This window comes from Copadichromis virginalis, linkage group LG11, assembly GCF_057382275.1.
Source record: "Copadichromis virginalis isolate Kocher_CV1m ecotype Utaka linkage group LG11, C_Virginalis_male_GT1.1, whole genome shotgun sequence".
NCBI classification, from domain to species: Eukaryota; Metazoa; Chordata; class Actinopteri; order Cichliformes; family Cichlidae; genus Copadichromis; species Copadichromis virginalis.
The window spans coordinates 26,708,282-26,736,113 of record NC_140628.1 but is presented as its reverse complement, the minus strand read 5'-3'; the positions used below and the strand labels follow the sequence as shown (position 1 = coordinate 26,736,113).

Sequence of the window (27,832 nt, the reverse complement as noted above, 5' to 3'; positions counted from 1 at the left end):
ACTTTAATTTTACGGCAGCAGGTTTGTTTTGCGGCTGAGAGACGTTTAAAAGGCCCGGCGTGACCCTAGATCTGAGACGCCCTGCATAATAATCCGGTTAAAACGCGCATAAAAGAAGCAGCAAAGTTCCCGCAGTTAAACATCAGATTGAATCAACGCTGAAGGAGATTCCACTCCAACTTCTGTAACTTCTTGACGCGTGCGGTTCTGACATGATGCCGCTGAGCTGATTTTCACCAGCTCTGCTGTTTTGAATATGAGGCCTTCGCAAATTGGTCATGCATCTTTATGCTGCCACCTGCAGGTAGCAGAAGAAAGCGACACACACAGACAGACGGAGATCACTGCCTTCTGCTCAGCATGAGGTCTCAAACAGGGTGACTGAAATGAGGTTTTATGTCGTATTTCATTTACCAATTCAGTGTTGTGGCAAAAAATATTTCCGGTGTTTTTTTGTGTTTTTTTTAATGTGCAATCTCTTTGCTTATATTGGTAAAAGACTGCAGTTAACGTGATGTATTGAGGGATTATATATAAAATAATCCCTCAATACAAGAAATGACCTATTTTGCAAGTACCTATAGGGTTTCGTGTTACTGTATACACACTGTAACCAATCCAGTCTTTTTTGCCCACCTAAAACATCTCTGTAGAGTTGTTAAGTTATTTTTATTGCAATTTTTGCTGCTGTCTTGACCAGATCCCTCTTTTTAAAAGACATTTTTAATGCCAATGAGGCTTTTTAGCAGGGTAAATAAAGGGAATATAAAAGTCACTTTTCCAATAACTGATTGCAGCTTCTACCCTGTCACATGAATGTTGTCTATGGCTCAAAATAACTTAATATCTTTCATGAGAGAGATGTTTGATATATGTTTTGCAGATTACAGGCCAACAATTCATTTGCAGCAATTTAAATACAAAACATTTTTTTTGAAAGTACCGGAAATCACTTTTTGTAACAACACTTCCAACCTCAACCTCACATCCAGGCATCTTAAAAAAGAAAAAAAAAGGTGCTCATATGTTGTATTTTAAAAGGCTTGCGTGGACTCTGCTGCGACTGACTACCAACCACGGAGAGGTAAACCAAGGAAGATGGCTTCGGAGAAGAATCACCTAATCTAATTTTTTCCCCCTCAATAAAAGCCACAGCATTTCCCCCATCAGAGGAATGTACGATGTGCTGCAGGGTATACGTACAATAACAGCATCCCCAGCGGGCCGACTGAAGGCTATAGTGTCTATCAGCTTTAGATGACACGTTTCGATAGGAGACTGATTTAGGCCTGAGCTACCATGAGATGACTTGAGTCTCCATCCAATCAAGGAGGTGAGAAGAACACCTGCGGACAGTGGAATTAAGTCTTCAGCGGGATGATGACCAGTCCCCTGCCACACAACCCAGTATTACATTAGCTTTTGCACCCCAATACAATTTGCACCATCGAACACAAAATCACCTCTGATGTCTCGATGAAGTGGTTTAGGCAATCAGCTGAACATTCACTTCACCAAATGTGCACGGAGCTGTGGTGTACAAAAAATGCCAGATTTATTTAGTTTTCTCCAAGTTATGTTGTAGGTAACAGAAAATGAAAACAGATGTTGAAAGTGGTCGATTGATAAAATAAAAAATTGACTCCATCACTGGTTCCCTTCTGCCTCAGCTTCTACTGGTCGGATAGTTTCCCTACCCTACCACGTGCTTTAAAATATCTACAAAAGCTTCTCTTGGATGTAGATTTGAGAGACATGAAGGGAGTTTTTTTGACCGAAAGCTCTGCTGAAGCCGCAAAGGAGGGGTGATTGTGGCGGCGGTGATGGGGCGTGGGCTCTCTGGGTCAGCAGTAGCCTAGGCTGGGAACATGGCAGACTTTGGGAGTTTGGTATGGCTGGCAATCAGATTCAAAGAGACCCTTTACCTGTAGTGCTACCTCGATCACCAGAAGGTGAAAGTGTTCTTCAAAGAAATAGTTTGACTTTTGAGTGATGCACTTATTCGCTTTCCTGCAGAGTTTGATGAATAATGTTCGCGCCTGTGTGTAAGATTAAAAAGCTGGAACCAGCAGCCAGTTAGCTGCTGATAGCCTGCCATAAAGACACTAGAAGGACACTGCGAGATCACAACCTCACACACACACCAGATTCACATCATTTAAAGAGTTCTTCCACTGTTTGTGCACCACCACCATCATGACCTTTACCTTCCAATCCTGCAAAATGTTTTTAGCTGTGTGAATTTGCACACAAACATACAAGTGACACAAATGATCTCTTGGCAAGAGATCATGAAGCTGGGAGTAGATAGTTACCCCAAAGCCTCTCTGAAGCATGTCCTGTAAAAAGAGGCGCTTGTAAAACAAAATGCATTGTGTTAATAATTAGTGTGCATTAGAAGGAGCAGTAGGCAAAGCTAGCTGCTTGTTTTTCTTGATTCTTAACCACCAGACAATTAAGCACCATTTTAATCCTGACTGATCAGAAGACTTTCCAAGAAGATTTGATGGTTTCTTGGAAAGTTGGGAGAGATTTATCAGTGCTCGTACCAACTTCAACCTAATTCTCTTGCTCTTCACAGAAAAAACTATCAGAAGGTGATGGAGGAGCCTCATGAAGAGTTTTGCAGCAGATAGCTGCTGGACAGAAATAACGGCGGGACGTGTTGTCTCGTCCTTGGATATTTGTGAGCATTATGTTCCTGAGCGTTCCAGATATGCGTCCCAATTTCTCTGACAAACAAATCTCTCATAGTGGCAGGGGCCATCCAAGAGGGAGTCATTGTTCAGAGGAGGAACATGGCAGCATCCTTTGAGTTAGACCTCAGTAGTTTTGCAGACTTCTTAAGCAGAGTGTCTGGGGATCCCTGTGGGCATCACGTCGCTGGTTTTGCTTTGAGGCTGGGCGTGGTGAGAACCGGGCTTTCAAAAATCTCAGTTTTCCCCAAGGCAAGCCTGGGGCAGTTTAGCTGGCCATCAAACAAGGCACACTCTGAACAGAGTAGAAATGGCCCTATCAGGTTTTTCCCAGAGGGCTGGTGCCGCTTACTGTTCTCCATGATGGCAACTCAATAATAAAACTTCATTTGTACACTCAGCAGCTTTTTAGACGTGGGGTGTTGCCAGAGTGCTCTTAACCGATCCAGTAATGGTGGCGTCTTTAAAGACAGCGTTAAGCGTTGTGACATGGATGCAACAGTGTATTAAATATTTAAGAGTCTTATAGGTTTTATAGCTTTCTTATATAGCACTATTAGAGCAACCTAAATAAACATAACTGCTAAGATACAACATTTTATAAATTAATTATAAGAGTTGTTTGGGTGTTGTCTAACCTTCAGGATAATTAACTGGCTGAAAATGACATGCACTAATTAGAAAAAGTCAAAGCCTGTGAAGGGTCACTAAGTGAAATGAGGTGGCTCTTCAAAAAGTGCCCTTTTGCCGACATTTACATCATTTATTCATGTGACCAAGGAGCGTGTTGGGCTACATCAGAGGACTTCATTACCTCGAAGTAGGCCCAGGGAAAACTCAAAGACCTCACCGACCATCAGGAAATAACTCGCATCTATTCACCACAAATCAACATCTGTTATGTTACAAGAAAATCAGCTTTCTGGTTGTAATGCCCCTTATTTTCTTTTTTTCCCCCTCATCGAACGATTCTGTAGATTCTTTATAAAGTTAAAGATTTTATAAATCAAATTGTTCCCTCATACTTCCTTACATGATATACTGTCTAAAAGTGTGGAAAATATCTGTAAAAAAAACACTGAGTTTGGTTTCTTTTGTTTTTTGTTTTACAGATGTTTCAGTGTGTTTCTTCAGGATCATAAATAAAAACACACATCTGTCCAAAAACAAACAGTTATATTTGTAACTTCTGTTCCCCGAAGGAGAGGAATGAGGTACAACACATAAGTATGGGATATCACGCCCAGTGTGTCCTGGCTGAAGTGATGACATGCGCATGGCCACGCCTGCACATGTACCCCCGTCATCACAGTCATCCCTCAGTTTGCTAGCTGTTCCCTTACCGAACCAAGCTGTGCAGCAGGTGGAACCTTGTGTTGTACCTCGTTCCTCTTCTTCAGGGAACAGAAGTTATAGATATAACTGTTCGTTCCCTTTCAGTCGATTCACTCTGTACAACACCTAAGTATGCGACAAATTTACACGCCTCGCTCTGCACGGTGTACTACCAGCACATTAGTGTGTTTGTGTGTGACCCAGCAGAAAGGATAGTATGAGCTACCGAAGGGGCTGTAATGTCCAAACGATAGCACCTGACAAAAGTGTGCAGTGATGGCCAACTAGGTGCAGCTACAGGTACCCGGAATGAGCTCTCACACCTGGGGCTCACCGTTAGTGCTGTACATCAGTGAGATAGCTTCTATAATCCAGTGGGACAGCCTCTGTTTAGACAAAGCTCTACCTCTGGCTGGATTAACAAAGCAGACAAACAACTCGTCACAAAAAAGAACATTCTCAATGTAGGTACGTAGCACACACACCGGACACAGAGAATGGATCCTCCTCTGCTTCTCAGATCCAAAAGGAGGGGACCAAAAGCTCAGAAGCTCAAATTCAATTGAGCTATAAACTGCAGGAATGAACTTGGGTAAATATGTGGCATTTGGGCGCGATACATCCCCGAGGCCATCAAGAGAGAACTGACCCTTAACTATCAAATTTGACCTTTCAGCAGGTAAGCATGAAGGTGCCAGAGATCCGGGTGTGGATGAATCACTTCCATCACCCTGCAGAGAGGAAGCTTGCCAAGGCCTTGCTGCTAATAGGGTGATTATCTCCACATACCACGACTTTGTTGGCCACCAACAGGCTCCTAGAATCAGAGTGAGGTGTACTCTCTCTAGAACTGGAGATATCGTTTCCACTGGGGGAAATGCATACAGAAGCACATTTGGCCATTGGTGGGCTAGTGCATTAAGTGTCCTGGGGTGCATCTTGTTCGCCTATGAAGAAGAACAAGGGGCAGTGTGTTCACCCTGGAGGCAAAAAGATCTACTTGCATGTCACCGAATAGATTCCATGTCTCTAGTTAGGCTGTAAGGACGGCATCAGATATTTATTACAAACACGTTAACCCTTACATACATATGGTCAAATTTGATCTGTTTTGACATTTGACAGCAGCAACAAAACCTAATTCACATTCTTTTAGTCTGAAATTTGATGACTTGTTCTAAATTGTAAAATATACACTTAAATGAAAATATTTTAAATTGCACAAAGATCTTGACTTGTATCTATAGTGATTGAATTTAGATCCACCAGTGTGAGTGAAATAAAATAAAATGGTGGTTAAACACAAGTTTGAAACTGAAAACTCTACATGGCTTGTCTCTGTGGATTTCTTTATGGGATTGTGGTGACAGAGTTCAAGGAGGACCTTGACACCATCATGAGAAGTCTGTTCCCACAGAGACAGGCACCTGCAGGTCTTTGAAGGATCATGTGGACAGTGTAATAGCAAAACACTGTAGAATCAATCATATAGGGTTCACATAAGGAACAGAAGTCATACAGAGCTCAGCCAATGTCTTGACATGGACACAAGCTCCAAAATAGGGCGGCTCAGCGCTGCAGTGGTTAACAACATCACCTCATAGTCAGGTCTGTTCGTCTGAATCCTGGTTGTGGCCTTTCTGTGTGGAGTGCACATTTGTCCTACTTTGACTTCCTCACACAGTCCACAGATGCTTCTCAGGTAGATGGTGCCTGAAGTGTATAGAATGAAGTGCTGTGTTAATATAAGGTTAAAGTGTGGCTTGTAGTCAAAAGCACTTTGTGGCGACTGGTCACTAAGACTAGAATAGCACCGTATGAATGCAAGAATGCTGTGTGCCTGCTAGTGCCTTACAATGTAAAAATAACCAAACATTAATCAAATAAAGGTGGGGCGATTGTGGCTCAAAAGTTGGGCGGTCGCCTTGTAATCGGAAGGTTGCCGGTTCGAGCCCCGGCTTGGACAGTCTCGGTCGTTGTGTCGGTGGGCAAGACACTTCACCCGTTGCCTACTGGTGGTGGTCAGAGGGCCCGGTGGCGCCAGTGTCCAGCAGCCTCGCCTCTGTCAGTGCGCCCCAGGGTGGCTTGCCATCACCAGTGTGTGAACGGGTGGGTGACTGGATATGTAAAGCGCTTTGGGGTCCTTAGGGACTAGTAAAGCGCTATACAATACAGGCCATTTATCAAATAATAATCTATTTATTCTGAGCCGATATTAAAACAGACATAAAAAGAAAGACTGTGAGGGTCATAAGACTATGGAGGGACCTGAGCTGCCATTTCAGCAAGTGTATGTGTGTTCAAAACACACACACAAGGTTTCTTACCACTGCTTTGAATCCACAGACTAGTTGGGTCAAGTTTTGTATTTATAAATTGTACTTATGACATTTTTATGACATAGAAGTGAGACCAGTGTTTAACTCTTCTGATGTTATTGTACAACCATGTAATGGTTATACGAGGTTATATAATAGATCCTAACAGTTCTACACACCATTTTCACTTTGAATATAATAATATTAAAATATAGACATGACATGAATTATCGCTGTTAGGCTTTCATGTCTTAGTAAAGTGTGAAGCAATAGCTTGTGATAACAAATGTTTGTTTTTTTGTGGAGGGACAGAACATGATCAATATGTGAGGGTTAAATGTTAAAGCTTTAAATAACCTTAAATAAACATGATACCGTTATTATTTACAGTTACACTTTAGGTGCCATCAATAGGAAATTATGTTAGAGATGGGAAAAAAATGGTTTCATGTCCAATTAATTTAGCACATAAATGGAAGAAGAAATTAAAGTGGCCAAACCAGAAACAGCAGTTGAATTACTAACATGTTAGAGGTACACGCTATTCTTGGGTTTCATCATGCCGATATCTTAAAGCAAGAACTAATTAAGGACATGATCCACGATGACCTGCATTCAATGGAGCACTTCAGACCATTTCAGGGCAGGGGGAGGGCACGTAATTTTCAAACAACTGCTCAAAATAACCTCAGAGTTGGGAGACAATTTCAGATTACAAGTGGTGATAGTTTCAGAGACACAAACAGGTAATAAATGTAAACAGCTTTAGGCCATCAAAACTCTTTATTATTCACAGGAAATTATTTCTTATTTATAAAGATTTCCACAAAAAGAATTGACCTTCATAAAGTAAATTTCTTTAACAAAAATGTTCCCCTGATTGAATTAATCTTTCTTCTCATGAAAGAATACAAACACACATTAATTAATTCCTTTAACAAATACACACAAAAGTAAACATGGAAATCTGTCCATTGTCCTTTTCTGTGCCCGGTCCTGCAGAGACCTGCACTTCAGACAGTGTCTGCCTGCTTAAGTCGTGCCTGTATGAAGGGACTTAGAGTGAAGGGGCTTATTGATCGTCTTCTATGAGTGAAGTCCAGGCATTAGTTCCAGCAGGGTGAGTCGACAGCTGTCCATGAGCCACTCTACTGGGCCTACATAGCAGGGCTGAGTGGAGCTGGGATGTGCACTTTTGATTTTGATCTCCCCAACATCACTTCTATTGACCGATGCACTGTCCTGTGCCTTACTTGCTGAGAGAAGCACTTGCTGAGGCCTTGCTGGAAACCCGGACACAAGCCACTGTTGCATTATCCGGGCTGCCGTTGACAAGCTTGTGATGATGAATCTTCCATGGTCTGTTGAGACCCAGCCCTAATCACTGCTGTCATCTACTGGCAACTGCTGTATCCACTGACTACAGCAATCACAAGTTGGGTTATCATGGTACACAGGGCTGGAAATTCCAGTGTTTGTTATCTAGATATAGATGTGGACTCTATCCAAAGTTGGGTCAATCTGTTGTGAGAGCAGCCCACTTTTCCACATCTAATTTTTTCTTTGAAGACCAGAAACTTTTATTGGCAGGTTACTTTATACTTTTAACAGAATCCAATAAAAATAATTGTCAGTTAAAGCTATTATTATTTTCCAAACCCCCAAAGAAGTATCCAACAGTCAATCTTGACGTTCTGGTTAAATTGATCTTTTTGGATTTGGGAATTTTAAACTCATGCTGGAATCTGAAATGTCCATGGTTACACATTAAATAAAAAAAAAAAAAGTTAGTTAAATAAGGAGGTAGGGACACCCATGTGCTTTATGTGTTTGCGTCAACCAAAACTTAGTATTTTACATCATTTGTGGTAGCCCAGTTGCCTTAACCCTATTTTGTAAGACAGATAAAGCTGTGAGGGGCTTACCACTTGATCTGGTGACACAGGCTTGCTTGTTCCAGTTCTCAGAGACTAAGAAAAAAATCTCGATATATCCTGTGTCATCCTGATGTAGCACCTGTGCATGAATCCAAAGAAAAAAAAATACAGTGATACATTATTATTTATATTTCATTTACAAATAATACACTTCCAACTAAAATTTGACAGTTCTTAAAAAAAAAAGAAAAGGCAAAAAGAAAGGCTCCTTATGAACACAAAAGAACCAATGGTGAGTTCTGCCATCTAGTGGTCATTAAATGGAATGCAACAAATGGAGGCCTCAAATGCTTCCAAGCTTGCCTGTACCCATTATTAATTACATTCCTCCCTTTTCTCTTCTTTAAGTTTAATATAATACACCCCAGAGAGTCTGATCAGTTTATGAATCCCAGTGAGTCTCTGGGTGCCCATCATTACTGGATGACATCATTTTCTTAGCTCTCAGCAGCCTTCGGCCCTCCTCGTAGTCGTCTTGGTCCACACTGATCAGCAGGCGCATGCCTTCGGAGCCCGCTGCGTTCCTCAGAGAGTCCGTGATGAATACTCCCTTCAGGGCCTCCAGCAGAGCTCCGCTCAGGTAGTCACTCCAGAAAGCCTCGAGGTTGGCCAGCTCCGTGAACTTGATGTCGCAGACGATGGATCCCAGGTCTCTGGCACGCAGCAGCGAACTCGCTTGACTGAACAACTCAAACTGCCGCTCCAGTGGCTGCCGCTTGTCCGAGGCGACGCCGTTGCGTAATGCCGATTCGTGCTCCAGGTATTCCGCCCGGACACGCAGGCGGATATCTGATAATGGCAGAGGGAGGAGGAAGTAATGATGGACAAAAGGGTGAGTGGCAGTGAGGAGAGAGAGTAATGGTAGGAAGAGCAGAGGGGAAGTGAAAAAGGAAGGAGGAAAGTGAAGGTTACCCAGAAAAGAAAAAAAAAAAAAAAAAAAAAAAGAGAGAAAAGAATGGATAGGCCCATGACAGAAAAGGAGGGGTGATGAAGTTGAAACAAAGACGGGGGAGAGAAAGAAACAAACATGAAAACAATGTTAAAAGATGGCTCATTCAACTTTGTGCAAGACATCAAGCAAAAAGAGATTGTAGGAGTACTAACTGGACTTAAATATTTGATTTTACCAAATCATGACAAAGTAAGTGAATACGGTGGTGGAACAGGGCAAATTATTTACGAAGGGCAATGGACTTAGACCAACCCATGTGAACTTTTGTGCTCAATACAGCTACAAGCCCCTCTCGTCTGTTTCAGTGAAAGATATTCAGAGCACTGAGAGAAATCGTCTTTAGCTCATCCGGCTGTGTAGATCCCTTTTCTTTTTTTGGATGGACAATTCCTTTTTAGGTACTTATGGTTTTTAGCAACATGACTGAATCAGAAGACGCTGGTGCATGAGAATTTTCTGTACGACAGCCAGCATGGTCCTCATAAATCACGGCTGTAGCGTTTGTATACTGAATATGATTAAATGAACTTGGCACCCTGAGCAAATATCGCAGCGGGGGTAACAAAAACAACTCAGCAGTGACAAGCCCGGGAGTGGCTTTTGTTCCTGACAGGTGTTTATAAAGGGCAGATTCATTCAGATCAAAATGGGTAAGGCTGAGAATAGATAGCGTCTGGAGTTCCGTAGTAACAGGATTGGTGGTCATGCAACAGCACAGCGAGAAAGATTAGAGGATACATACTGTACTGAGCAAGAGCAACGCTGAGATCATCTCCCATGTCATTAATCCAGAGCTCCAAGTGGGAAATCAGCTTCTGACGACTTTTGCTGCAACAAAAATCCATTTCTCCCATTCAAACCCCTTTAGCAGATGTAAACAGTATTTACCAGCAACATTTCTTCCAGAAACATTCGCATTAAGAGTCTCACTGAATTCATGTGCAGAAGCTGCTTTTTCATATTTGCATCTGAATGCATGATGACATTTTATGAAGCAAATAAGGAAGAAAAAAAAAAAAAACTTACAAAGGAGCACTGTGACTAAAAATAAACAAAATGGCTCAAAGGAAAAAAAAAATCAAATCAGCTTTAAATGCTACAACATGAAATACTTAATTTTGAAGGAATAAGCAGCACATGGTCACATCACAAATGTTTGAATGAAATGGACCCAGAGGTACTTCTAATAAACTCACGCTTGCCTCTGACAAAAACCCAGAGTATAAGGTAAGCATGATTACGAGACTGTCTTGAACTCTTCTTCATGTATGTACCAGAGGATTAGTGTACACTTTAACACACGCTTTGACTTGAGAGTCACATCCACCCCTCTTGCAGCCATGTTTTGTTTGGGGCTATAGGGAATGGCGCGAGACTCAAGAGGGATAAAGTTTGGAAAATGCCAACATTAGAAATGCAAATGTTGAATTAAACCATTGATTTTGCATCTCTTAACATTTGTAGAAGAGCAATAAGCAAACAGTGGCTTTGCATTCATGCCCCACAAGTCTGTAATTAGATTACTATAAAAACAGACGACTTGTTAGAAGGGGACACTAAATCAACACATTTTAAGCCATGTTTAAAATGTGTAGTTTTTACATGAAAATCATTTGAATGAAGGAAGAATGTTTTCTTCAAAAGGGATTTATGGTACAAAAATATAAAATGTCAAGATTTTTTTAAAGAAACCTTCGATTATAGTTCAAGTTTTGTTTATTAAATCATGTCTGTGTTACAATGTTTCAATAAATTGTGTTAGACTAAAATAACTTTTGTGGTAAATTCATTGGCAATACAGAAGCCAGACACATAGAAAAACTGTTGCACCAAAGATCATCATCACAGAATGTAAAACATCTGTAAAAACTATTCATTCCCTTTATATGTTCATTTAATATTTAAAAAAAAAAAAGTTGGGCTAGTACTATAAATGCATTACAAACACTTGAGTGATTTGTCACTCTAAAGTATTACTTAGAGAAAAGCTAAGTCACATGACTCATCAGTTTAATATCATGAAAAAATTTGCTCATCTCTATAGAGCACACTGTACTTGTGCAACATTTAGTGAAGAAGAGCACCAAGATGTCTACAGGAGGTCTACACAATCCTAAAGCTGACATGGAAACACTACCTATAAAACCAGCGGGCTACTATAGAGGAAGCTGGCATTACAAAAGTGGAGGATCCACGTGGAATTAGGCTTATTTTATGAATTCTGCCCACTGCTTTCACAAGTCAGTAACTCCTCACCACTACAAACACATTATCCCCACAAGTGTGATGGTGGCTGCGTCATGCTGTGTGGAGGCTTCGCTGCAGCAGCTTCTGAAGGTAGAGGGTAAATTGAATGCAGCAAAACTCCTGAGAAATCCTGAAGGAAACCCGCTGCAGTCCGAGTCACATACGTTTTCAACACAATAAGCTACAGTTTTTCACCCCAACAGATTTGTGTTGACTTCGAAACTCACACTTGTTGATCACTAGCAGGAGTCCATTGTGATTTAATGAAGTTATATAAAAAAAGATTACGTATCCATCGTTGTGGCAAGCACATGGATAAATTTGCAGTTTGAGCATTTTTGTGTTTTGAGGTGTGAACTATCATAGAAGATTAAACAGACTACACATAATCTAACTTTATACAATATTCAGTATGGACAGAGGAAAATATGAAGTTCGAGCACCATTAACAATTTGACCTTTTTGGATCATTATAGAGTGTGTGAGGGCTGAGGGTACAATAAACACCTGCCTTTCATGCAATTACTCTATTTATGGATGTCCTCCATTTTGCCTTCCCATTTCATACTGAGGAGGATGGAGGCAGAGATAGTGACAGTGAGGAGGCCATTTAAAAGCACAGGAACACAGTGATAGTCATTTTGTTAGGGTTACAGAGCACTTCACGCTTCATCACACATAGAGACATCCACTTAGACAGGACATTAGGAACCACAGCTTTCATTTTCTCACTTTAAACACCAAGTCCGTTTGGCTCCTCATCTCACCCCACCAAAAGGAGGGAGGGGGGAAAAGAGAAAAAGTTTAAGTACCCATTTACGAGGAGTCACTTGGCACGGAGAGCTTCAACTCTTTATCGATCCGTTTTTCTGTTGAACAACTGACCAAGAGAGTGGAGAGTTAGGGGGGTATTGAGAGACAGGCAAAATATCTGTGTCTGCCTGAAGAACTTTTTCCCTATAGTTTAAAAAAAAAACAACATAAATCCTCTGTACCGTTTTGTGTAGTTTGAATATTTACTGTTCATTCTCTCCTTCTCTTTGTGTGTGAGGATATAGTTTTCCTGACACACAGGGTGCTCTGTTTAGAACTGCGAACACAGACAAAGGAGAGAAACAGACAAGCACAAGTGGGTTGCATAGTGGTTAAATGGACTGTTCCTCCCCCAACATCAAGCAGGCATGGCACAGCAGTCACTTCTAAGTTTTAATGAGGCTTCAGTAAGGCCAATAGTTTGCATTGGCAAATTAATCAGCTCAGAAATGCATTTACTGCTCTGAACTATAACAAGGTAAAATCTAAATGGGATACTTGGATTACCCTTACCTTGACCAAATCTCTTAACCTTATCTTCCGGCCCTTTATTTGTGCCGCACCGTTAATCAACAGTGCTCATTAAACCAAGGAAGGGCCTTCACAAGCACCCCATTTAGACACAAAAACACTACTGAGCTGAATGTGCAAACACCTTTAAGACATTTGTAACAGCAGTTGTCATTGTCAGAATGTAATTGAGATACTTCACTGAAAATGACCTAAGAGATGATGAATGGTGACAAGAAAGAGTATTTGAGGTCTGTTCAAATGCTATGGGCCAGCATTGGACTGAACTGCCCTATCTATCTCTGCTCCATCTTGACAAACGCACACCAGGGCTCTCACAGGGCACAGAGATAAGATACAGCATGAGCTTCCTTCAGCAGAGCACTGTTCGGTGATTTTCCCCAGAACGGCTTGAGTAAAGGTTACATGGACATTTTTTTCTTTTTTTTTAAAGAGCTGTCTGTTGGCAGCCATTTTAGATTTGGTGCAATTGAATACATGGCCTTACAGAACAGGACTCTATGCCCAATTAGGATTTTTTTTTTTGTCTCTTGAGCATCCAGAACTGGCATCGTGATGTTTCAGTTTGCCAAAATAATATGAGTCAGTTCAATTCACAGGGCAGCCATTTATAAGCCTTGCACGTCTCCAATGGGTTCATATGCAGTGCTGACTCGCATTTTCACAAACATGTCCAACACATTTCTGTTTCCACTTTGAGTTAAACTCTTCAGTGTACTTGTTCTAATTTTATTTTGTAAATCCTAATTTATCTCACCATGACCTCAGTCAAATATAACCTAAATCTCTGTTTGGGTTAGGCATCAGACATTACGTTTTTTTAATAAATGACCAGAACAGCTTTCACTTCTGCATTACTACTGAAACTTTCACCACAGCTAAAAACCTCCATGATTTCATCTGGTGTCATCCTCTTTAATAACATTTAGAAACTGTACTGTGTAACATGAGCAAAGGTCAGGGCTGGTGCACAGTGGCCATTTCAGAATATGAATCATTCAGACTGAACAATAGTAGGCTGGAGCAATTTGCTTTAAGTCTGGTGGCTTCCTTGACAGGCTACTGAATTTTATTAAAGTAGCAAAGTTAAGCAGACATTTTTCTGTAAGCTTCCACAATAATCTTTCTGCATGTTGTCCAAGACAAAACTAGACTTGTGCAACTTCTCTCAGCTCTCTTTTTAGGCTTTAGCCCATGACTAGAGACTGACCAATTAGGTCTTTCCAGAGAGAGAACTGGCTGTTGTACAACGAAGGCATTCACCACCCTTCATACGATGAAAAGTTTAATTAACTGTGAAAAGTTCTGCAGGAAAATCTGAAATGGCAGCTCTAAAATGGAGGACAGACTGACTCTGACAGTACACATACTTGCTGTATTTTTCCTCGGTTACTATGCTGCCAACTTAATTTTCCTGTAAGATTGAACTGTGCTGCATTGGTTTCCCAGGTTGTGTACGTAAATTAAGGTTAGACAATGTGATGAGTGGCTATGTTGTCAGTGTGGCTAACAGTTTAGTTTTCTTTACAGCTAAAGGTTTTCAGCTATGCCTAATTCAATGTCCTATTCTTGCCCATATAAAGCATCTGGTCATCTGGTTGGAAGAAGTTAGTTTCATTCTTTTCCCAAGCCTTACTCACATTTACTGGAATTTCTGCTGGACATATTTGTGAAAATATGTTAAGTTCCCGTGATTTCAAATATTGGGGAATTTAAAATACTTTCGTTACACGCTTCCCCTTTCGGTATGCTTTGAGTAAAATCAAACTGACTCAAGGTTTTCCCAAGATCACTGTACAGTCTTTGGGTTTGAGACTTACTGCTGAGGACTCTGGTAGTTCTGTGAAACACTGACACCAATAACTCTTGTCATTAATAGGCAGGAAGCTAAAAATCTCAAATAGAAGCTTTTTTTCTTCCACAGTGCACAAGACTAGAGAACATTACAGGATGATTTTTTCTGTTAAAGCAGATTATGTTTTCTGAAGGAGACAGGGTAAGGAGCAGCTACATTATGATACACAAGCATCGTATACAGAGCAAAGTGGCAGCACCAACCCCTGCTGTAACAAGGGGGAGAGCCTCTTTTACCTTAGGCATCGGCCCAGACTTGTGAGAGAGCGCATGACTGAGTTGATCGCGCACACTGCAGTATGTGCAGACAGAGTGGAGTGACAGACTTTTTTGTTTTGTTCCTCAGTCTCCATGATCCATTGTGTCTTAGGTTACTCGATCTGAGTCACATTCTTGAGTCAACCTGGTGGAATCAAATGTGGAGTCAAGACAGCAACAGTTCATAGTCACAGGCACATCACTCATCCTGAGTAGCTAAGAAAGGCTGTCCTTAATGATTTCTTCTTCTTTTATTTTTTGAATGAAGTGAGAATCATCGGGCTTTTGTTGTAATGAATATTTCTGACCAACAGGCAAAGATGGACATTCAAAAGAAGTTTGGGAAAGTCTACATGAATGACTAAGCAAACTTCACACAAAGGGAAACTGATGTTAGTGTTATCTGTCTTTTTGTACCAAGACAAACTACCATTGATTTCTTAAAGGCAGGTAGTAGTGGAAATATGGGCAAGGACGTTGACAATGGATTACATAGTGCAGCTTTTCAGTGGCGTTAAGACAGTTTCAAACAACTGCTAAAAAGTGATTTTTGGGGGATATGTAAGGTTTGACAGTTGTCAGAACCACTCTGGTTCAAGCTTAGCAATAAAGCAGAACAATGGCTCTATCTGGTAGTGATTGGACTGGACACTTATATTGAAAGAAAAGGGAATAAAACAAAAAACAAAAAAGGACAAGACACAGCCTACCAGTGAGCATTCTTATCAACAGCAGCAGCTGAACATAGTCCAAAAGGTTAGAGAAAAGAGAGGTGGAATGAAGGGAAAAGAATATAAAGGACTCCCACAGGGAGAAACTGATAAGGCAACAAAACTCTGATGTTGTATGTTTAAAAACGACAGTTAAAGGGTTATCATTAAGTCTCAACAAGATCATAGTGTACCAACAAAAACATAATGTGGAAATGCTTTAAAAAAAAAATAATAATCAAAGGGAAGCGCATCACATTGAGTTCTCAGACTTAAAAGTAGCTCTAGGATTTTTAAGCACATTTGGTACTAACATAAAAAGTATGAGCGCTGTGGTCTGTACAGCACAGAGAGCTTTAGGCAATATTGCAGTCCGGATTTTTCACCAAATGTGACACTGGGTTGAAAAACAAAACAGAAGGAAAATAAAAGTTTCCTCAACCCTGGAACATGTTTGGACTCTGTGCAGCTCCAGGAAGAGGTAAAGTACAGTGGCCTTTGCAAGCACACCATCTTCCACATTTTTATAAGTAGGTGTGAATCTAGTGTACCGCTCTGTGCTATTTAGGGATGGGAATCGAGAACTGGTTCTTGTCAAGAACTGGTTCCCAGTAGTCTACTTCCTTCAAATCGTTAGTCTGCCTGCCTATCGACCCTGCTTATCCGTTCTTGCACTCTTGCTACATTCAGCTGATTTAGTTTATGTGTAATAGGAGGAAAACAGTAGTGCAGTTTATGACGTGAATATGGACATTTCTTTTATTTTTTATTGTATAAAAGGATGAGAGCGCAATGGTAAAGTGGAGACTGGGACAGAAACAACTGCCTTATACTGTTAACGCAACTTCAACATTCCGCAAGCACAGCATGCTAACGCTAAGCTAAGCGGTAGGGCTGCACGATTAATCGTTAGAAAATCGCGATCTCGATTCATACTTATGTGCGATCTCATTTCCCATTTCCAAATGACAACGATTTAAAAAAAAAAAAAAAAAAAAAAAAAAAAAAAAAGACGACGACGACTGTACCGCATTTTGATCCGGGACGTACTCTGCATGAAAACAAGCGCTCACTCTTCCTGCTCAACAAATGACAAGGGCGGAGCCTTATACCACGTGATACAGAAGCTGTGCCGTGTGACGCTAAAATTAGCAGGGAAAAAAACAACAGAGAGCACGTCAGGGATGCCGAGAAAGTGACAGGAGAAAATCCGTCCTGGTCAACCACCCAAACATCAATAACGGGAACCTTATACAGCGCTTCCCTATACCCGTCGAACTCCCGCAGGCACAAAGAAATTACGGAGGCTATTACTTATCACCTGACCAAAGATATGGCTCCCATCAACACTGTGCAAAACGAGGGATTTAGGAAAATGATCAACACCCTAGACAAACGCTACACAGTGCCGTCCCGCAAGTATTTTTCTATTGTTGCACTACCTATACACGCAGTGTCGAGCAACGGTGGAGACGGAATTTCAAGCAGTACGACATTTTGCGGCAACAACAAAACGTGAGACATTTGTTGTTTTTATGTTTACTTATTGTTTTTATGTTCAGTCTCAACTGTTACGAAGTTGATGTGCAGTTAATAAGTGCAATAAATATTTATACTGGAAAAGAGAATCGTGATCTCAATTCTAAGCCAAAAAAATCGTGATTCTCATTTTATGCAAAATCATGCAGCCCTACTAAGAGGAACTCAGAGTGATGCTAAAGCTGAGTGAATGCTGACTTAAGCCCAGCACCATGATAAAGTGAGCCATTAGTTATAGTGAAGCAGCCACTGCTGAACTTCAACAGGTAACAAACTGATGAGCAGTCATACTGCAGTCTCCGTTTCTACAGTGGAATCACCAAGACGATTGCTTTAAAGTCTCTTGGTGATGGTTTTTTATCTTCGACTTGCATTGTCGGCTTTGTGTTCATACCTAAATACTAAGAGAAAGATCACGTTTGTCCTTATTAGGATTTGTGATTATGAGACGGTCAGTTTCAGATCATTTTACAGAGTAACACTAAAGTAATGTAACAAGTAGTATAACAAATGTCTTTCTCCTGGAAGTAATTAAATAACGTACTGCATTACTTTTAAGAAAAGTGTTCTGTGAAATATGTGCAACAACTTTTTAAATTTATTTTTTTGAGTAGTGACCCCAACACTGATCACAACAAAGAGGGGAAATGCCTCCAACATGCACAAACATTTCACCACCTAGTTAATTACGTACGCAATTAATTTGCATGAATTTGATATGCTGCTTAGAAGTGCTGGCGACTCTCAAAGTGGAGGCAATGAGAAATCGATAAGGAACCGAATCAATAAGCAAAATCGATAAAGAAATCGGAATTACTAAATTCTTATCAATTACCATCCCTACTGCTATTTAATTTGTCCATTTCTCCCAAGTCTACAAATAACATGTTAAATTGTATGCTAACTTTTAAACACGAATCTTCTTAAGCATGAACTTGGCGCTTTTATGCATTTTTAAACATTTTGGCATTCAAGATTTAGCATAGATAAACAACATCAGAATTGAAGAAACTAAACAGGAAATATGATGATGCCAGGGAGGTGTTAATAGGCTGAAAATTATATTCTCGTCTGTTTAAAGAAGGAAAAATGAGCAGCAGGGGTAAATAGCAGGATGAAGGTACCACAGAAGACAAGAGAAAAAACAAAAAAATAAATAAAAAGAAAGACACTTTGAAAATGCATGAGTTGCACTTACCACAGGACACTTTTTGTGGCGCTGGTGGTGGAGGCAGAGGATGACTTTGCCTGCTTGTTTTCTTGGACTTACGGCTCCAGCCATTTCCCCTCTTCTTCCTCCGCCTACTTGCACATGGCCCAGCCACAGGAGTGTAAATACCTGACAGAAAACATATTGACTGAGTTCAGGGATGCAAGACAAAAATAACAGCAAAGGACTATTTTTAGCTTTTCATCGAAATTTTACTGCTGATATTTGATCACAACTTTCAACAAGAAAAATGCCTGTTAAGATCATGGTGCGTACACAGCGTTCTTCCCCACACAAGACACAGATCAAAAAAAAAGAAAGAAAAAAAAGGTTTTAACCACCAAAAATTATTTTTTAAATATTATTATTTTAATTAGGATAATAATCACTGACATATATAATAGTCAGAAATACACAAAAGGCACCGATTTATGTGGGAAAAAAAGTAGCAGCTTCCATGCCTTAATTTATATTTTGCATATAAGCAGAGTCAATCAGGCTAAAGAAGGCCAATTCTGAACCACAAAAGAATCTGGTACACACACACACACGTTTTCAAATCATCATTAATCAGCTTGAAGACACTTAAGAACGTACTTCAGTTTGGCCAAATACTAAAGAGCAGTAAACTTACCAGTTTCTAATTGATGTGCGAAAGATGTAAGAGGAGTTTCGGTCTCCCTGCAGCTGCTACTTATTCCAGAAGTACACACCGACTCTGTGCTTTCTATCTCATACCTCTGTCCAATTCTCTCTGGAGAAACTGAAAAGCATAAAAAACACATAATGGCAAACTATTTGAGATCAACTACAGCAGGACATAATCTCAAGATCCTCACCTGTCCTCCTTTTCTTGTGGGACACTGAGGGTAGCAGGTCATGACGGGTAAGGACTCTTAGAAGTTGCAGTAGTGGTGCCAGGTTTCCATCACTAAAGTATCCTCTCCTCTCGAGCTGTAGCAACAGCTCAAGGCCACTCTTGGGTTTTGGGTCCAAAAAGGGCTGCTGTGACCCCGTAGGCTTTAATTGCTGCCATGCTTTTAGTAGCTGTGGACTTGGGGCCACACCTGGATCATCTGGATTGTCCTCACGGGGTTCAACTGTCCAGCCTGCGGGATCGAGAGGATGTGTCGCGGAGCAAGTTTCATTCAGAAGGAATGACAGGACTTCAATGTCAGTCTCGGTCAGCTGAGAACCAACTACTTCAAAGACTTCATGGAGAGACAACATCCCATAGTAGTTGAGGCACTCTGTTTCATCCCAGTACAGTGAATCCCTGAGTGGGTACCCTTGATGATGCACTGCAGCCATGGTCAGGATTTGGCTATGGACCTTTCCCACGTTTCAGCCAGTGATAAGACTACAAAAACAAATAGAAGAACAATTACTATTAAAGTTTTTTGATGTCTAACAAGATACATCTGAGTAACCATATAAACCAGATAAGTAGGGTTGGGTACTGAGCTGGTGCTGTTGAGGGAACCAACCAAAATATGTCAGTGCTACTGTTAATCAGCACCAAATTCTGGTGCCAGAAAAAAAAAAAAAAAAACTGGGTTAGAGAAAGAAAGAAAACAAGATGTCAATAATGCTACATACTGAAGAGGAACAAATGACAGGGCAAAGGTAGCGGTAGAATGCTGAAAGCATTTTCAGGTGTGGTTACATGTTTTTTAAAAACTCTCTCTAACACTTGTAGTGCAAAGTCCAAAGCAACACATCTAATCTGCATTTACACCTGGTCAAACAAAAATAGAGCTAAAGCTGAAGAGTGTGCCATATTTTCTAGCCTGAAAGCCAAATTCACTAGAGGACCTGCAGCTTTAACTCTAGCGTAACTGTAGCCAAAGTACAACTAATCGAACCAATGGATGATGAAGCTTTTAGTGAGACATTGACATCTTCTTCAGGTAAAAACTAGGTAGCTGGACAATATGTCAGAGAAACGGGGCTGTTTTCACTGCATTTGTTGACATTTTTACTTTTCAGTACACATAATGCATTGTACTCAGCGTTCCTGTAAAGGCTGCAATTCTCATTTAACAGGCTTGACCTCGAGTTCCTTCCATGTTCTATACTCCTACTTTTAATTGCATTACATACACTAAACAATGTCATCTGTGTCGCTGTTTAAGCTATAAAACGCCGCTCCAACAAATCCCGTGTAGCTACATATAAACTGCATTAACCACTAAACTGTATTCATCTATAAAACATAGCAAGCCGTTTGTGCCATGTAACACAGTCAATGATCATGTTGGCGTAATACTGCAGCGTTACGCCCGTTCTCTAGTCTCTACCATTATATGGCTGCATCAGCTAGCTCAGCAGTCACCATTTTCACCCTCAGCTCGAAACAGTTTTTAAACGCGTAACGGAGAACCCCCTTATAACCACTTTATTTCCATTTACGCTCAGAAACGTACACTAACCAGTTGGAAGCCAAAGATATTAGCCGTTCTTCAGACGCCCAGTAACAACCGGTGGAGCAAAATTTTCCCCTTTGACAAGTTATGTAACCAGTCACGTTTATCTGTGGAAAAAAGCATAACAAACATCAAGAACTGCAATGCAAACAGCGGTTTAGCCAAATAACAAACCTGAAATTAACAGGTGTGCTACATTTCTATATACGCACTGAAACATATAACAGTAACTATAGGGTTAAAATATATGTATATATTTTTCCTCTATATGCATTACCGATAAATACAAAGAACAGAAATGGATATCGCTTGCTAGCTACTAACGTTAGCTTACTTCAGCTTTAAATTGGCTGTAGTATCGACAAGCATTGGGTCACATACATGAAAGCGTGAAAAAAGCACCAGTAGATTAATATTCAAAGCATTTTAACGGGATATTAATCAAGAAACCCAAAGTAACTGGGGGCGACTCACCTCCGGGTGGGTTGAATGATCTAGTAACTTCCACAGCAACGTGCAGTTCTGCACTACGTCAACGCTGAGGAATTGACCAATCACAGCCCCCTGACTTCCACGGCGACACCCAGTCACGTTTTTGCTCTCGCTGATCTTTTGAACTGATCTGAAGACAGTTTTTCATAAACAGTCACTTTATCGTATTGATCAAGTCAGTAAAGACAGCTGATTCAAGGGCGCCCCCCCCCCTGTTTTTTTTTTTCGTTTTACTTTTTTTGTCTTAGCTTCCACATGAAAAAAAAAAACAAACCAAAACAAAAACAAATCAGTACTTTAAGCGAGCTTTGCAGCGTAGTGTCCATAAGCATATAAGCACAAGAATATGTACTGCAGCAGGCTACACCCAAACGTAGCAGAGGGAAAACTGCTGGATGCTGTCAGTAGGTGGCGGTGTTTGGAACCAAGGCAGCTAGGAACAACAACAAGGAAGGCAAATAAGAGCCACATCATATCCGTAAACTAAAACAGCAACAAAAGGTCTGAGGCAGTCCCATTAAACTCATCTCCTGCTGTGAGTATATGTAATTAAACCATTGTAAATTTGGCAGTTGATATTGTTCATTTTTATTTCGGTTCATTTTATTTAGGTGTGTAAAGTTGGGCTACGATAAAATCATAAATCCGCTTCGACTGGAGTGGTTATTAGCAGAGAAGCTAGCTGCGACAGAATTTGAACAACAAGAGTTATTAAGAACAACTAGGAGTTATGATGGACTACATACCGGGGTTTAAAAATGTCATTCAGTTAGGATTCTTGACAAATTAAAAATAAAATAAGTGAGTATTCCTTGGAAATGTTGTCGAATATCCGGGCGTATGTTTAATGATGTGGCATTGACCAAGCCCTTTTGCTGACGAACATTTTCCTCTGCCTACTGTTGCTAAGCTCGGTCTTTTGTGTTGAGTGTTGTTTCTTCAACCTCTGGGAACGACAGGACTGAGAAATGCAGGAATATAAAAACTGGTGTTGGTCACGAACTTCATTCTACACTGGCTGACCTGTTTATAAATACTTTAGTTAACCATTTATATGGATATAAACAAAGAGAGGGAATCAATTAAGTGGTGCCAGAATGGTGCCCTTCTTCTCCTTTTGACTGTTCTCTTTAGGGGTAACCACAGCAGATCAGATTTCCTCTATCTCGCTGATTATATCCTCCACATCCATGACCCTGAGCCTCCACTCCTTCCAGCTTCACTGTTACGTCTGCCTCACTTTCAGTCACATGTATTCTATCTTACTTCTACTGAGTTTCATGCCCAGATTTTGGTGTTATAATATGATGGTTTAAAACAACTTATGTTGCTAAATATAAACGTCTATTGGGAGTCAACATCATAAGTATGTGCAAAATTGCATAGCAGGATTTTTTTGTGTGTGTGTATATAAAAACAAATTGGCACCCCTGAAATAAATTTAATCTGGTTTGCTAATTGAGGTTTATTATAGTCAAGCTTAAAATACTTTTTTTAATGAGCTGCTCAGGAATAACAAAAAATAAAAGGCATTGGCAGCAAAAATATGAGTCAGAGAATCATAACTTTAAACCTATATGAGTCTTACTTCATCCACCAGTGTTGTTGTGTAGGGGAAGAAAGCTTTTTTTTTTTCTTTCAACCTTATCTTGAGACCAAGTCAGTTTGATTGTAGTGTTTGTTTGTTTTTTATCTTTTGTCTTTTTGAATCTTGGAAGTTTTTACATTTTGATGAAAATTAAAATTTGATAATGAATCAAAATAACTGCCTAACTTCCTAGAATCAAAATAACTGTGGCATTTCAACATTTCTATCCATTGGTGAGATTTGCTTCTAGAGGGACTTGAGAATTAGTGATGGAAATGTTTTACAACTGGTATTTACATTCTGTGTTTTCTTCCTTGCAGTTGTCTGACAGCAGACTGTGTACATGCCATCTGGAGTGCCAAAGGGGGAGAACTGTCAAGTGGACATGGACAGCAAGGCAGGAGATCTGTTCACAGCTGAGGATGCTCATCCTACAGGCACAGGAGGCACAGGAATCCTGGCAAAGTATGAGTTTAAATGTGTTTGTCTATCTCAGATTTATCACACAATAGAGCTGACATGTGCTTCTGCATCTGTTATACCTGCTACTAATGTTTGTAAGCTTAATGAGCCACCAAGTGATAATATAAATTTTGCACATGTCATAACTCCTCTTAATGTTTCTGGTTCTTAATGTCTTCATCTTATTTCATAGGCTCTGGCTTCCCAAAGGCATCTCAGCTAGCATGGCTAAAGAGTGGTTCGACAAGCGCCGATTATCCATTCGACCTTGGGCCAGTTTTGTAGACCAGCGCAAGTTTTCAAAACCCCGCAACTTTGGAGACTTGTGCAAGAGGGTGGTGAAAAATGTGGAAATTTACAACAGCAACTACACCTTCATCTTCTTGGGGCTTATCCTCTACTGCATGTAAGCCCAAAACACGACTTTGTTCGGAGCTCATAAATCTGGTTAGGCCAATGAGAAACGGGGAAAAAGGGAAGCGGTAGTAAAAAAAGAAAGAAAGGAATGAAATTTTCAGCTGATACACTGTAATAAACGATTGGACTGTTGATGTTTCCTCTCTTCAGCATCAGCTCGCCCATGCTACTGATCGCCTTGGCTGTGTTTGCCGGTGCCTTTTACATCATTCACATCAAATCTTTGGAGTCTAAACTGGTTGTGCTCGGTGAGTAAAAGTGTCTCAAATAACTCGGACAATCACATAAATACCTGCTTGTTGAATCACCGGCAAGTAATATAAATGTTTTTTTGAGCAGCTACTTTAAGATAAAGCTAGCTCGAATAATTAAACATCAAACTTTAAGTTGTATATCTTTATTTATTTATTTATTTATTTATTTATTTATTTATTTATTTATTACCTCTAAATTGTTGTGTATAGAAATTAAATCAATGGGTTAATGAAGCAACCTGTTTCTGCCCGCAAATTATTGTTCTCTACTATTACAGTTCTCAGTAAACCACAAAAGATGTCAGTTTAGTGAAGAATAAGCTAAATTTATGTAAGATTTTAGTTTGAGAAAATAAAACATCTTCATTTTTATGGAATCTTTAATTGCTGTCATAATTTGTGTTCTCAAACCAGGCAAAGAGTTGACTACGCCTCACCAGATGAGCCTGGCTGGAGCCATTTCTCTGCCTGCGTTCTGGTTAGCCGGAGCTGGCGCTGCCGTGTTTTGGGTTCTTGGTAAACCAAACCACATTATACTTGTTCTGTGTTACTCTTTTGAATCTTTGTTTTAAAAAAAATGTTATTGTGTTTTTCTGATTTTGGAAATATAATTGAACATATTCCACTGCTGTCTGCAATGCTAACATTTCTCTAATAGTGGAACCTAAATCTTGTTCACGCATTTGTAAGAAAAACCTTCTTCTTTGTTACTTTCTCTTCACATCCATTTTATACTGCTATAATTCATCTTCCCAGGAGCAACGCTGTTTGTGATTGGCTCTCATGCTGCGTTTCGTGAGCTGGAGGGATCGGACATGGAAGAGCTCCTCATGGAGCCCGTATAAAGACCAGGCTAAACTATCAGCAGGCGCCGGTTGGCTATCAGTCATCATGTTGACCCTGCAAATATGTTTGCACACAGGAAGAGCTGTTCATATATATGTTTCTTAGCTTGTTAAATTCCCTGTGTTTTAACCCCTTACCATGGTATCAAGAATGTACCTTGTCATGTTACTGACAGCTTTTTGAAGCTCATTTAAGCACATAAATTGCCATAGAACACAAAAATGGATTTCTGAACGTAAGTCTAACCACACATTAATGCAGATTATATGCCTTCTATGTTCATTTTAAACCTCGGATGCCTCTGATTTGTGTAAAATAGTCTTTCATTCCTTGCAATATTTCTCAGCTTATATCTTAATGGGCTATCTGTGCTGTGCTCTCTGCTGTAGATATTTGGGCTAATACATTCTCTCTGATTTGAATAATATGTATCAATGTAATCTTTACACTTCTAAAGAGAATTTGTGATTGTTTCCAAAGGAAAGTGCAATTTAAAGCTTTAAAACTGTATCTAATGCTAATGCACAAACACACATTATCATTATTGTTGTTATTATTATTATTATTATTATTATTAGACAAATGCAGGTTTGGTCATTCAGATAGGCTTCTTATATAGATGGCTTGATGATGACACATCTTTAAAGGTCAGTACTTAATCATGGTATTTTACATCGGGTTTATAATTTCCTTGTTAGCATGTATACATGTTTAGCTTGGAACTTGGAGGTGTAACGTCACATAAATGTAAAATACTTTATTGAAATTCATCGTTCGTTTACATTCTGATAAAAGTTGGGTGTTTTGTATCTATATTTTCTCAGTGCAATAAACTCTTAAGGCCAGCTTATCCAATTCTCGCTTTCTTTCTTTTTTATTCAGTATCAAATTAAGTCATATTTATTTCCTCTAAAGTTGCTATTACAGTTGACTTTTGTTTGTGCATGCACAGCAGGAGTTGTAGTGAACTCGGTGTCCCTCGGCAACACTTAGGTCTGTACATGTTCTCATTATTCTGCTCCAGTCTGAATACACAGTGGAATAGGGCACTTCCAGCCCTTGTGGCTCCTCTCCTCTGCCTCCAGTATACCAAGCACCGCAGCGCTCACCAACCCCCTCTTGTCCCCCTTTTCACGTGACCCCTGTGACCCTGTGCTCTGTGACAGCACAGCGAAAGGACCCCATGCTCAGGTTGCCATAGCGATGACCTTGGAGGGCCCCAGTCAGACACACACTCGGCCACAGGAGCACTCGCTTACACACTGCGGCAAAGGCAAGCGATCGATATTCTATTATACGTAGGGTGGCGAGGAGCGGGTTGGGGGGGGGGGAGTCGCACTGCAGTGAGCTCACTGCAGAGACACGGGGGAAATTAGAACGAGGGTGAGAGCGTGAGCGTGTTTGTCAGGGAGAGTGACAGAAAGTGGGTGCGCGTGTGTGTTTGTGTGCGTATGCATGCGTGCATTTGTCATTGGGTAGTGAAACGATTCCACAAAGTTTTTGTCTTTCTCCCTCAAAGGGACGTGTCCTAATTTTTTTCTTTTTTTTTTTAGTTTTTTGTGGCAAAGTGACCTCACACAAAACCTAATTCTCACATTATAGAGCATTACATTATGTATAATTTATTTGATTTGTGTACTTGGTAGGCAATAAGCAGTTCATTTAAAATATATGACCCCTGTGGCTCAGCGAGGCAGCACATTTGCAGCCCATTCCCTGAAGGTGACCTGCTTTATTTGCAGAAATGTAGCATATTAATCAAAAAAGTAGCTGTTCCTTCATATAAACACACTGCCTGCACTATTATTTTTCTATCAACTTAAAAGAGATGGCTTTTGGGAAATGGAGCAATAATCCTTTTGTATGTTGGTCCTGCTGAGAGCGAGCCTCATCTCTGAACTCATTTATGTTGGAGTCAGACAATGCTGACACGTATAGAGTGGTTTTGGTGCATTACCTTGGGCTGCCGCCAACTCGTCCCCCTATGGCACTTGAACATTATGCAGTCTTGTAGGTTGAAGTGCATATATTTGCAACACTAGATGGCATCTCATCCTAAAATTCTTATTCTGTCATATTCTGCTGAGCTATACTCTCATATGCATAAAGCTGTACTGCATGGGCAAGGGTTATGGTGTTTTGCATATATTTCATCATGAGGAAATTGCTTTATTACAAATTTGAATATATATTTGCTGAAATCAAATATAGGTGCAATATTCAGGGGTTGTAGTCTACTAAAATTGTTAGTGAATGCCAAATATAGACAGGAGGTAGAAGTAATATGATGTCAACTGGTCAGTATTCATGAATGCAGGCGACAAACTGCCAGTTCAAAGATGCAGTTCGGTGCTTCCGGTGGAATCTATTGAACACAAAGTAATTTTTCTTGCAGGATTTGTTATTGTGTGTGCACCCAACGCTGATGAGCAGCACTCATTTGAGCCAAAAATATAAAATAAGAGAAAATATGAGCAACTAAACAAAAGTAAAGTTTTCTGTGGTACAAAAAGTAAATCAGACAAAGACACGCAGACAGATCTAGGTTGTATTAAATGTCTAGATGTTTTATTGGTGTTGGTTTCATTTATTTGACACACATGTTCTACTAGTTGTGTATTTTTTTTTTTTTTTAATTCTCAACTTTCAACCCATTCAGCCACCTAAGACGGACCCAGCCCGAGGCCGCTGGCCCTTCACTGGTCTCCAACACATACATGCACACAGACCCGGGCACATGGGCTTATCATCTCCACTCACCACTCCACAGCACACTTCACCACATCATACCGGCACGCCTGCAGTGACAGGAACCACAAAGTCTTGGTTGGCGACTTCTATCTTTTGGTAAAAACACAACTTAATTACCATAAAGCCCTGCTTTGCTGTTACATGTTCGAATAGCCTCCTGAGAAACCAGCAAAAGTAACTGAAACCAAATCAAATA

At 40.3% G+C, this 27,832-nt stretch overlaps 3 protein-coding genes across 11 annotated transcripts in view; 1 reads left to right on the top strand and 2 right to left on the bottom strand.

Annotated features, from left to right (window-relative positions):
- The window catches only part of pou2f2b (POU class 2 homeobox 2b), a 73,282-nt gene extending 64,949 nt beyond the window's left edge, over nucleotides 1-8,333 (bottom strand). For 4 of the 5 annotated variants that reach the window (XM_085471726.1, XM_085471733.1, XM_085471727.1 and 1 more), the window contains exons 1-2: nucleotides 8,275-8,333; nucleotides 5,629-5,744 (exon numbers count right to left, since the gene is read on the bottom strand). In XM_085471726.1, coding sequence (XP_085327852.1) covers nucleotides 5,629-5,688 — 60 coding nt within the window. In that variant the 5' untranslated portion in view covers nucleotides 5,689-5,744; nucleotides 8,275-8,333. The remainder of the gene's footprint in view (nucleotides 1-5,628; nucleotides 5,745-8,274) is intronic. The other variant, XM_085471728.1, reaches the window with a different exon arrangement.
- A 59-nt stretch (nucleotides 8,334-8,392) lies between these two features.
- Nucleotides 8,393-22,190, bottom strand: dedd2 (death effector domain containing 2). 5 transcript variants are annotated; one of them, XM_085471741.1, is made up of 7 exons: nucleotides 22,065-22,190; nucleotides 21,301-21,448; nucleotides 20,833-20,933; nucleotides 19,240-19,760; nucleotides 19,035-19,154; nucleotides 18,389-18,529; nucleotides 8,393-9,075 (listed from the first exon to the last, which is right to left on the bottom strand). In XM_085471741.1, exons 4-7 carry the CDS (start codon nucleotides 19,709-19,711, stop codon nucleotides 8,669-8,671), a joined length of 1,140 nt encoding a protein of 379 aa, XP_085327867.1. In that variant the 5' UTR covers nucleotides 19,712-19,760; nucleotides 20,833-20,933; nucleotides 21,301-21,448; nucleotides 22,065-22,190; the 3' UTR covers nucleotides 8,393-8,668. The 5 variants fall into 5 exon arrangements, with proteins under 5 accessions (XP_085327867.1, XP_085327865.1, XP_085327862.1 ...); XM_085471739.1 differs by having other exon boundaries at nucleotides 19,035-19,163; nucleotides 20,827-20,933; nucleotides 22,065-22,189; XM_085471736.1 differs by having other exon boundaries at nucleotides 19,035-19,163; nucleotides 22,065-22,188.
- Nucleotides 21,725-25,735, top strand: rabac1 (Rab acceptor 1 (prenylated)). Its single transcript, XM_085471742.1, has 6 exons — nucleotides 21,725-21,853; nucleotides 23,227-23,371; nucleotides 23,562-23,774; nucleotides 23,936-24,033; nucleotides 24,454-24,555; nucleotides 24,796-25,735. Exons 2-6 carry the CDS (start codon nucleotides 23,250-23,252, stop codon nucleotides 24,882-24,884), a joined length of 624 nt encoding a protein of 207 aa, XP_085327868.1. The 5' UTR covers nucleotides 21,725-21,853; nucleotides 23,227-23,249; the 3' UTR covers nucleotides 24,885-25,735.
- The last annotated feature ends 2,097 nt before the right edge of the window (nucleotides 25,736-27,832 follow it).